The 11,478-nt window shown below is 40.0% G+C and overlaps 1 protein-coding gene across 1 annotated transcript; it reads right to left on the bottom strand.

The window, feature by feature from the left end:
* Positions 1-217: 217 nt before the first annotated feature.
* SEC23IP (SEC23 interacting protein) lies at positions 218-9,139 on the bottom strand (the record flags this gene model as incomplete). Its single annotated transcript, XM_009869666.1, has 10 exons — positions 218-388; positions 865-983; positions 1,349-1,557; positions 2,760-2,901; positions 3,493-3,582; positions 3,906-4,026; positions 5,359-5,448; positions 5,792-5,985; positions 6,935-7,130; positions 8,584-9,139. Coding segments are annotated over 10 exons (1,888 nt in total), but the record flags the coding sequence as incomplete, so codon positions are not given.
* Between the last annotated feature and the right edge of the window lie 2,339 nt (positions 9,140-11,478).

An 11,478-nucleotide genomic window follows, 5' to 3' on the forward strand; every position in this document is an offset into this window, starting at 1 on the left:
GCCTCAACAATTCTGTGATTCTGTGATTTTAGTCTGTCATGCATTAGTTATCTTACCTTTGCATCTGCTTTCATGCCCCATGGTACATAACTCAAAGGAAGACAAAAAGAAAAAAAAAAAGAAAAGAAAAAAAAAGGAAAGGGAAAAAAACCCCAGCACCCTAAACAAACCTCCATACTCTGGGCAAACCTCGTAAGTTAAGGGAACGTTATCGTACCAGTGACTCCATGTCAATTCGCTCCTTTTCAAATATGCTCACGTACTCTGACAAACTAAGCATTTCTAGAGTCTTCTGCAAAGTAGGAACATCATCATCTACTTCAGGTTCACAAAGGTCATCACCAGAAGTAGCAATTGAGGAGCCCAAGGAACTGGTATCTTCAGCCATCTTAACAGAAGAGCACAGGAAGAGAATCACATCATCTAACAGTGAAAAACCAATATTCAACATGCAAAACCAAGTTTAATTTCTTTCTCTTAAAAACATTATTAAGCAGGCTTTGAAAATTTATGCCCGTTCTTGAGCTTGCCAACACTTGAATCTTTCTCTTTAATCAAACAACCGGTCACTGTTCCTAGCCTGAATGCAGAAAGATTCTTTCCCTCTTACACCTCTTCCCCACCATTCAGATACTGTTAAGATCAAATTACAAGGGTCAATGCTGATGTTCACAATCAAATCCCATTACTGGTCTTCTCGGAACCTGAGATACAAATACTTTGTCCTGAGAATTTCCATTAACATGTTCACACATACTATCAGAACCCATAACCATGTTTCAGCTAATAAATTCTGAAAACTTAGGAAAAAGTTGCTGTAAATACCAGATCTATTTGCCTTAAAAAGACTAGCATGCAAATTACCTGTTTATCAGGAACTGCTACATCCTTTATAGTCCCATTAACACCAGAAAATGGTCCAGTATTTACTGATGAAGCCAAGTCCTTCTGGTTAGATAAGATGTCAAACAGAATTAAGGAACCTGGAAACAAGAATAAAAGTTACCTTGGGAAAAATGTCAGATTTTCCTGTCCCTAAATCCCAAGTAAGATGTATATGCAATAGTAATAGCAATGTATACATTGATCAATAAAGATTGCTGAATTAAAATTAAAGTACCCACGCATTAACTTGAACATGATCATTCTCATCTAAAAGCATACCTTTTTTTTTTTCCCTTACCCGCTCACACTTTATTGTAGTTGTCACAATTAAGCGGTCTTTCCTTAACAATCTTACACTGCTTGCCAAAGCAGAGTCAAAGTTCCAGGATAAACCAATATGTCATACGTCACTTATTCCATTTCCCCTAGCACGGGAATGGTGGGTTTATCCTTAAATAACTACCTAAGCTGTGGCCAGCCACAGAGACTCCTCCTTTGAAGTCTGGGTTGCGACTCATGAAAAGCGCGTACAGACGGTTCATTTCCATCCCCACTTTGTCCACGATGGTCTGGCAGTAAGTGGGGCTGTTGTAGAACAGTATGTCAAGAAGCGTTTCATTGGTGAAGTGGCGCAGGCGTCCAATGCTCGGCAAAGTGATTTTTTTTATATTCCTAGTTAACACAAAACCATTAGAAGCATGAATGCCTTTAAACACAAGGAGGTAAGAACTTCGTTAACTCCTGAAATGACAGGTAGGAGAATTGCAATGTAAATACCACAGATATAGTCTATACAGACATTAAGGAAAAAAAATATAGTCTTCTGGCCTTGCTTCATAATCATACATTGGTGCTATCTGCTGACTGCTCGTATCTGAGAAAAATATAGCTCCCTTTCTTATTTCTTTCCAGGCTGAAGGGATGCCTGAAATAATGTCTTTTCTGTTCCAGTATTGCTCTCGTATAATAAGAGGGAAATTTTGTGAGCAGACTGGTCAAAGTAGAAGAGAAAAAGAGCCTGCATATAAAAATTGAAGGTAAAATTGAAGTAGCAGGCAACATGATACTCTCTTTGAAGAAAAAGCTTGGCATCACCATCTGCCTACCTGGTGTTAAGACAGGTGCAACAGAATTACTACAGAACTGAGACTGAATTAAAGACTAAGACTCTAGGAAAGCAATGACTCGACTGAGTTATAACAGTCTGACAATGCCACCCTGTGCTCCAAGTGGTACAGGTTGCTACCCTCACAATTTCTATTTCCTTATCTTTGAGCAAAATAAAACAGCTTGAAACGTCAACGGGGATTGACAGCAACACGGATTGACATTGAGAAGTGACTTTAAAATACATTTTAAAATGCTGTAACACTCCTATCCAAAAATATATAGTTTGTTCCAAATATAAATAAAAATGATAAAAATAAATAAATATTTTGGAAAAAAAAAAATCATAGTTCAGCTACCTAATCATAATTCAGGTTCTACTCTAGAACTGGACAGAGGGCTCCACACCTTCCTCAAAAAGAGGACACAGACATCTCCTAGGGTCAGACTCAAGCAGACTGCAGGAAGGTACAGCAGAGAAAACTCTCGACCCCAAATTGTACTCACTCATTGTTGGACAATAGGTCTCCATGCTCACCACCCCATGCTTACGATCGCTTTCTCTACACACTCACTCATCATCACCTCTCAACACATTAGCCACTTCCATAAAGGTGCAGTACTGAAGAAGCATGTATATATGCATCCTATCACTCAGTGTCAGGAAAATAAACAAGGGATGTTAATTCAAAAAATATTATCAATTATCTTTTGTAACTCAGTCATACAGCTTGTATGAAGTTCTCAATACTAAACAATATACTCACCTGTCTACACCTGTCGCATCTCCGTGCAGAGAACTATGCCAGTGAACTGGGAGGAATTCCACCCTGCTCACTTTATGTTCCTCTAAAGATTTCTTAAAGTGAGTCTGCAACAACTTCAGAGAAACACTCCTAAAATCATCAACTGCAAAGAAGAGTAATGAAAATTTGACAGTAGCAGTACTCGGGTAACACACAATTACAAGCACTCTCCATTCACCCCATCCCTCGTTTCAGACATACTCAGAATACAAACAAAGGAAACTGCAAACTAGGAAAATCTTTGCAACTATCACTCCTCTAACTATAAGACAAAATGTTTTTTTTTTTCAAGTGGACTTTCTAGCAAGCTTCTATTTACCTCACAATGAATGCATTTTTATTCCATGACCAGACATGGCCTTCTTAAATTTACTCAGTTGTACTGGAATGTATTTAAAAATAATAAAACAAAAAATAAGAAAGCAAATAAAAATCCACACAAAGTAAACACATACAGCCACACCACAAATAAACCCACACCCCAAACCACTCTGCAAATGTAATACTGAGGACTAATAATAACAGTTAAAGGTCTAAGTCTGTCAAAACATAGATTCTGCTTCTGGAAAATAATCAGGAAAAAATTCTACCAGAAATTGAACTTGTTAACATTAGATACTTTTAAAAAGAAAAGAAGAGACCCACATTTAAACAGTTAAGAATGCAAGTGCTCATTAAACAAGCAAAAACTTACCACATTCAACAATGCTTCTAAATCTTAAGTCGCATACAGGACCTATGCCATGAACCATAAATACTAGATGGTCAATTTGGGACATTTCTCCTGTACAAAATGAACAGAAAAAAATTCAGGGCGCCAATATGTACTGCAGTGCTGAAGTTTAGAGTCAAGCAACTTTAGATATAGTTGCTTTACAAAGTCTATTGCACAACGTGGTTCAGAACATAACACAGCCCACAGGACTACTTTGATTATAAAATATAAACCAAAGCCAGATAACCTCTTTCACATAGATTAAGGAAAAACTTCAGTCTTTAGGCTCTAGGCATGAACAGCACGTTGCCACTTCACTCACTACTGTCCAACTTCTGCACAGAACCGAGCTAACTGTCCGAGCCACAGACCCACGCGCAGTAATCACATACCGTCAGGAATTTCATCGTGGTCATCATCAATTCCACGTTTCACTACCCTCGGTCTTGCCTGCCCATCTTGAGTAGTGCCCCATTCATCTGGTGTGGCAGAGGGTTGGAACTGAACTATGACCTGAAAAAAATACATTGTGCCATTATAAACACAAAAACACACTTACATGTTGTTAGTCTGTGTGCATGGTTTAAAACAGTTTTTCATTGCTTTACCTTAACTGAGACTCAACAGTTTTCTTCAGTTAGCATATATGCCAAAAAAAAAACCCAAAATAAACACAAAAAAGCCTTTAGAAAACCCTAGGGCTACTCCCTATGGCAGCCAGCTTCACTAAAAATAGACCCTAAAACAACACAGATAATTCTCATTAGTGTGAAAAGCAACCAGATGATTTAAATAAAAATAACCCCTCGTTGAAGAAGCTGGCCTGCTCATTGATCCTTAACAATTTTAACTCAGACAAGCACTATTCAAGATCAACTTTTCTAGATCCCAGTATCCACTCTTCCTTAGCAGATCACTGCTTATGTAAGGAAACTGAACACTATCCCTATTTGCAATTACTCTATCATACCTTCAAAAAATAATAAATAATAAATAATAAATAAATTATGATAATAACAAAGTTCAGTCCTGTTCAGGGAAGGATAACTTCCAAAGCAGCCCAGAAACCCTAGAAAGTGAGGAATTTAATAGTGCAGTTGTTTATAAAAGACTTATACTGACTCAGTATAGTCTGAACTCCTATTTATGACATCAGGTGGTTTAAGCGCTCCTTCTCTAGGATTTTACTTGACAGAACTCCTTAATCAGCATTAATAAGTTCTCTAAGTAGGTGCAATCATGATCCTTTCTGGGCCTTTGATTATTTATTTATTTATTAATTGCTGCCTCTGATAAGCGGACAGTTAACGACATTGGTCAATAAGGCTGAAGTCCATGTTTTAAACATGTGAGACTATTGGCAGAGTATTTAGAATAACTTTTAAAGTTTTTTTTCCTACACTTTCTCATGGCCTAAAAACAATTGCAGTGGAAGGCTTCTCATGGCTTAGGTATACAAACTAATTACGTTTTGGTTAGACCAATGCTCTTCTCGACATGAAAGCTCTTAGTTTAAATTACCTTCCATCTGGTACAGACTGTCTGAGGTTAAAGTAATTTAAATTACCTCCCGTTTGCTGCCAGTTACGCTTAGTCGAACTATTTACTATGGAAACACCTATTCTTCTTAGGTTTCCAAAAGCACCATCTTTTAACGACATGACAGCACACTGAAGCAAGCAGGAATTTAGTGTTTATAAACTTTTATTATCTTTAACGCTCACATATCCAAAACAATCAGCAAGTTTCAAGCAAGACTAGGACTGCATTCAATTCATGTTTCCATCTATCTACTCATTCACCCCTAACGAATTCTGTGAGAATCAAAGCGCCAAAATCTATTACCTTGGGATTATGCATAACAATTGTCTCGCCGTTTGGAAATTCAAGTCGCCGATGCCATTGATTTGTAGTTACAGCCCTTTTATATTCTGCCTGAAACAATAAACAAGTCAGACAAAATCAGCATGCCTTCTCAGACAAACTATTTCTTGGCCTTGTGTATCCTCTGTGATGTTTAGGTTGTAATTTATGTAACTTTATTTAAGCAGGTGTCATGTGATGCACTACACAAGATGATTTTAGGCAATAGCAGTGCAGGATCTAGACATGAGCAATGTGGCCTCTCAGCCACTTCCCTTTCCAGCATTTGCTTGCTTATGTTCCAGAAAGTGCAGTCTCAGAATTGTTTGGATGAAACACAAAGAAGTATTTCAAAGTTCATTAAGTACAAAGAACTACAAAGTTCTTCATGAAGTTCTGTAAAGGGAATACTAACCTCTAGCTTATCGCTAAAATCCTCAGTGTAAGGAATAAACCGGCTATCCTTGTCTCCTTTGTAAAACCACATGCACCGTCTCACTTCAGAAGGCTCTTCTTCCCAGTACACAGCTTTCCTCACCCTGTCATACAGGTAGACATCGTAGCGTCCCCCGTCAGTGCTCAGAACCACACTCTCAGGATCAGGCTGGACTACAAAACAAAAGTCACGTACGGTTACAATACCAACAGATACAATCTTTGTTCATTCTTGCCTCTGCCCCAATCACTTCCGTGATAAATATTAAGCCATTAAGACAGATAGTCGTATCATGGAAGAGAAATTTCATAATAGCAGGCAACCACCGTGTTTCTCCTAAAACACTTCTACGTTCTCTGTACACAAAAAGCTTTGAACAACTCCTAGGTATGAATAATTATTCCAGAGCTGACAAAGTTTAACAAAAAGTCCTAACAAGACATGGATAACTAGGAGTTCTATGTGAAAATGCAACATCCGCTAGGGATGTACAGCTTAACACTGAGAGCATCAAGCAACAGATGATGTAAGCAAAATAAATTGTCACACTCCAGTGCTGGAGCGAAGGCAGAGAAGGGCAACAAAGCTGGTGAAAGGCCGGGAGAATAAATCTTATAAGAACAATTGAAGGAGCTGGGGCTGTTTAGTTTGAAGAAGAGGAGGCTGAGGGGAGACTTCACCACTCTCTACAACTACCTGAAAGACAGTGTAGAGAAGTTGATGCTGGTCTGTTCTCACAGGTAATTAGCAATAGAAGAAGAGGGAACTGCTTCAAACTGCAACAGGGTGGGTTTAGACTGGACATTAGGGAAAAAAAAAAAATCACTAGTCAGACATTGGAATAGGCTGCCCAGAGAGGTGGTTGAGTCACCATCCCTGGATGTGTTTAAAGGTCATTTAGGTGTGGTGTTGGGGGAGATGGTTTAGGAGTGAGCTTTGTGGAGTAGGGTTAATGGTTTGACTCGATGATCCCAACGGTCTTTCCCAATCTGAATGATCCTACATCTTGGAGACATGTATTAACATTACTTGTTACCACCGTACCACTCCCTCACATGTGAGTGACATTATTTTAATACCTTCCTTCTACACCTCTTAACCTCCAAGTAAGATAAAACTTACCAGAATTATAGACTTCCTCTAGTTTTGCAGAATCCAGAATGCTGAAGGGCATCCAGATCTGCTTGTCCTCCACCTCCTTACAGTAAAACCAGTGTGGCTGAACCGGCTCATATTGGTTCTGCAGCAAAACAGGAGGCGCCTGGACCAGCGGGCCGGCAGGCCTGGGAGCTCGGAGCTGCGACTGAGGCTGTGGAAACTGGAAATACACAGGGGCTTGTCAGCTCGATCTCACCGAGTTTTCACAGTACTGATCTATATTTTGCTATAGAGAACAATCTCAGCCTTTGTTTCTAACATTTTTTTCCACCCCAGGAACATTACCTTTCATTCTAAAAATGTGATGGACAAGCTGTCCATTCTATCGTGTTTTTGAAAACCTACATCCTTTAATATTGAGAAAGGATATGAATTTCATTTCCACAAATACTGTTAAAACTGCTACGGTCTAGCACCTTGACTACCTAAAATGGGTATGATTTAAAATATTCTCTTAAAATTTCAAAACTCGGGCTGAGTTGATTTCTTAAAGCCGCCAAATTTGACATGAAAATAAGGATGCATTCTTCTCAGTATTCGTAATTACATGTAAATTACAATGTAATTACATTCTTCCATAAAGATTGTAAGTTTTAACAAGTGGCCACTTCAGTAGTAGCTCTCTTCCCACAAAGTGATTGGGACGGGCAAATTTTAAATTCAAGCGTAGCCTCAATGATGCAAGAAAAGTAACAGATTTTGAAAGGGTCCATAGCCCACACAAAGCTGACTTCATACGAAATGTACAAAGATCCCAGTAAGCACAACTAAAAGCAAGTGATGTCAGCAGTAGCCACTGCTTTTCTTGACACCTTTAAAGAAAAAAAACTAATAATTTACACAATATATAAAATCAAGCCAAAAGAATTTCTGAAATTTCATAGTCTAAAACTCCAGATTGTTTAGGTTCTGCTGCCTTTGTTATGTTTTTTGTCATTTTCTAATCTTTCTATCCTTTATTCACAGCAGCAGCAATGCAGCAACATTAAAATAAAACCAATTTTTGTTGTTTTCAAGGAAAACTCATTAGGTTATTGCAAACCCATTCACATTATTCTAATAATATTAATTAATTTAATAAATTTTGTGAATATAAAAAATGAAAGGAGATTAATGCTTTATATCGCAAAATCTTTAACCAATGTGTTTCAAAGGATTTGCTGACAATTAACCCTAACCCTAATGCCTTCACCAGCAAAATCAGCTCAAAAAGAGGTTTTCAGCCCAAACCTTGCAAATGGCTGAATGACCTGATCTACAGCAGAGGCACAAACAATGCAGCAGCACAGCTGAAACAGCAGCAAACTTGTTAACAGGCAGGAAAGAGCAACAGAACTGGACAACCTGGCTTTGTTTCTGATGCAGAGGCTCACATAGATACAGCCTCAGGGTACACCCACTTCAACGACCAGGAAGTTTTCCTAAAGCAGCAGCAGTCCCATGCTAGTTCTAACGAAAAGATTTTGCTATCAGAAACGGTTCATGGCTTTTTCAGGGGTCTTGCCGGAGGGGAAACAAGAAAACTCTTCAGAAGATAAAATACACAACTCAAAGAAGAAAGTGACTTAAATTATTTTGTTCTCATACAGGGGCATCAGGAATGATTCATATACCTGTGTCAGCGACCCTGGAGGTGTCTGATACATCTGGGCAGGTGGCACAGAGGACGGCACATGAGCAGGTACGTGACTCTGTTGCAGCTGCGGTGGAGTAAGGTAGGGGTTGGCTCTGCTGCTCAGCGTGGTGTGCCGGTAAGGGTTGTACCCCTGAGCCGCTCCCTGGGGAAAGGCAGCCGAACTGGCAGGAGGGGGACAGCTCTGCTGAGGGGTTTGATAAGCGGCGATTCCCACCTGCGAAGCAGGCGGGGCGCTGTAAGAGGACTGGGACTTGGGAATAGGCGGTGCAAAGGCGTTTTGCCCATCCTGTGAGCCGGCCACAAACGGAAGCGAAGGGGGAGGCCTGGAGAAGGTCGGTGCTCCAAGAGGCGCTGCAGCGGTTGTTAAGGGTGGCTGCCCAATACTTCCAAACGGATCGCTGCTGCTCGGGACTTGAGAGAAATAGCTGAAAGTCTGTGGTGGATTGGGACTGGTAGAAGTCTGACCCAAGAAGCTGTCCTCTTCACCAACGTCTGCAGAATCATCTGCCAAAACAAAAGGATCGGTGGAGATACTGTGAGAGGTTCAAACCGGTTAACGTACGTAGTCAAAATGTTCTGCAGAATTATTACCTATTACCCCATAAAGCTAGTAAGATTACAAAGCTTACACATCTTTGATGATTACACATGACATAAAATGAAACGAAAAGATACCAAGTCCTCAAGAACATTTAAAATGGACCATAACAGTAACTCAGTGTACAAAGATAAAGGAACAAAAATTAGAAATCGGAAATAAGAGACTAAAGTATGACTGAAATCAGGACCTTCCCAAGCCAACTTTGCAAAGAACCCTGCTTCTAGGGCACTAAAATCCCTTCCAATTTCCCTTACACCTACCAAATGCATGAGCAGCCATGGATCATCTCCTTTCACCGTGAAAACAGTTACTAATTACAGGACTTCACACTCTAATTTTCAGCCTTCCAAGATCAAATTCAAAAGCAGAGCTTACGGACATCCCCAAATTTACCAAACCAATAGGTTAACCAATCCATTTGTGCTCCTTCAGCAAAGCCCTTGCAAGGTTTCTCATTTGACTTCCAAGGTGACTGTAACTCATCACTCCAAGTCATTTGATGAGCAGGACTTACTCCAGTTCTCTCAAAAAAATCCCACTCCAGACTGGCACAAGAGTTAAGCATCTGAAGCAGAAAAATAAGTCCTCATTCTGCATATTTGCAGGCAAGGCCTTAAAAAGCCATGAGGCCATGATGACCCTTGTAGCAACCTAGTAACAAGTGGGGAAAAAAAAAAGTGGTTTAACATTATCCTAAGTCTCGTAGCAAGCTTAGTTAAACCTGTGATGGTCTGAGCCTCACTGCCTGCCTGGTGAGGGAGCAGCACCCTGCACGAAGCCAACACCATTTGCAGAAATCGCAGTGTTGTCATCTGCTCTGGCAATCAAATAACCCCCAGGCCGTGGGGGAGAAAGCACAGAACTAGCATTGCTTCTCTTCTACTTAGTCCCCAGTCAAAGAGAGAGGGAGCAGCTCTGCAGCTACAAGCAGTCAGTAATAAACGTCTTTATCCACAGCCAACACAACCGTAATAGAGAGTATCAAGGGAGCACAGGGGAATCCACAGAGAAGTCTCCCCAGGAAGCGGCTGTTCTAATTAATTAATCACAAAAGCAGCAGCAGCCATGATTAAAAAGGACTAGTTTAACCACCTTTTAGTTAGTAGCCTTTTCAAATGGTGTCAGCTTGAGGCATCCCTGCATTGATCAGTTTCTCTCACTTTCACCTGCAGTATTTTATCTCACTTTGAGGAACAAAATCCAAAACCTACATGTGAACCATGGTGTGGAGAACACTAACACCATGGGTTATCTCCTAACTACAAGCACAAGAGCCATTTGTACTAAATAAAAGGTCTCAACTTCTAAATAATAAAATTCTTTTTCCTTTCACTTTGTGAACAGAGAGAAGCATAGTGCATAGTACACTGTCAATTCACAGCTTTCCAAAAAAAAACAACAAACAACCTGGTAGCAGAGCAGGCAATTCCCCTCCCCATGTCAGATCACCACGACAGAGTGATGTGCTAAAGAGTTTTCAAGGCCTTTACCAAATGCCCATTAAGGAAACACCTTCTAATCTCCGGTTTTGGTTTGGTTTCAGAGATTTAGTTTAACTGTATCTTTCCTCAAAAAAATTAGGTCGACAGAAGTTTTGCAAAACAAAAATTATGTGTTTATATATATAGCCACCAAACAGTTTTTGAGCACAGTACATTATTTTCTACTTTGCCTTTTTCTAATTTTGCAAAATCTACATGGAAACACAGGCTCAGACTGGCAGAAAACAAGCACTTCATGCAAATTTTACATTTTCCTACGCGCGTACAGCTTTGACATACAAGGGCAGTATTCTTCCCATACACAAAACGGGTCTTTCTTCAACAGCGACTGTGTGACAACCTCCTGTAAAACTTTCCCTGTGTGAGGTGGAACCTGGTCGTTCACAGGTCGTCACCTGCCAACCACAAGTGACATTAGTCCACTTCCTCATTGGTAACACCTCGCTCTATCCACAGGGAGAATACATTGATTACTTCACCCATGCCTGAGCCAGAGAACCCGTCTTCTGTCACCAAACTGCAAAGCACAAACCACTTATTACTCTCTCGGAGACACAATAAATTCATGACTCACCACAACTTCCTAATATCAAATAAATCCAGAGATCAATTTGTACTACATTTTACACAATTTAAAATTCAAACTCAAGAACTTGCTCTTTACTGCTTCAAACTACGATTCAAGACATGAACTGCTCTACAGAGCCAGACATTCTTCGTCCTCACCCATGTGCTGCCAGAGCTCCCTCTCCTCTGGGCCATCCTGCTG

This window comes from Apaloderma vittatum, unplaced genomic scaffold, assembly GCF_000703405.1.
Source record: "Apaloderma vittatum isolate BGI_N311 unplaced genomic scaffold, ASM70340v1 scaffold21785, whole genome shotgun sequence".
NCBI classification, from domain to species: domain Eukaryota; kingdom Metazoa; phylum Chordata; class Aves; order Trogoniformes; family Trogonidae; genus Apaloderma; species Apaloderma vittatum.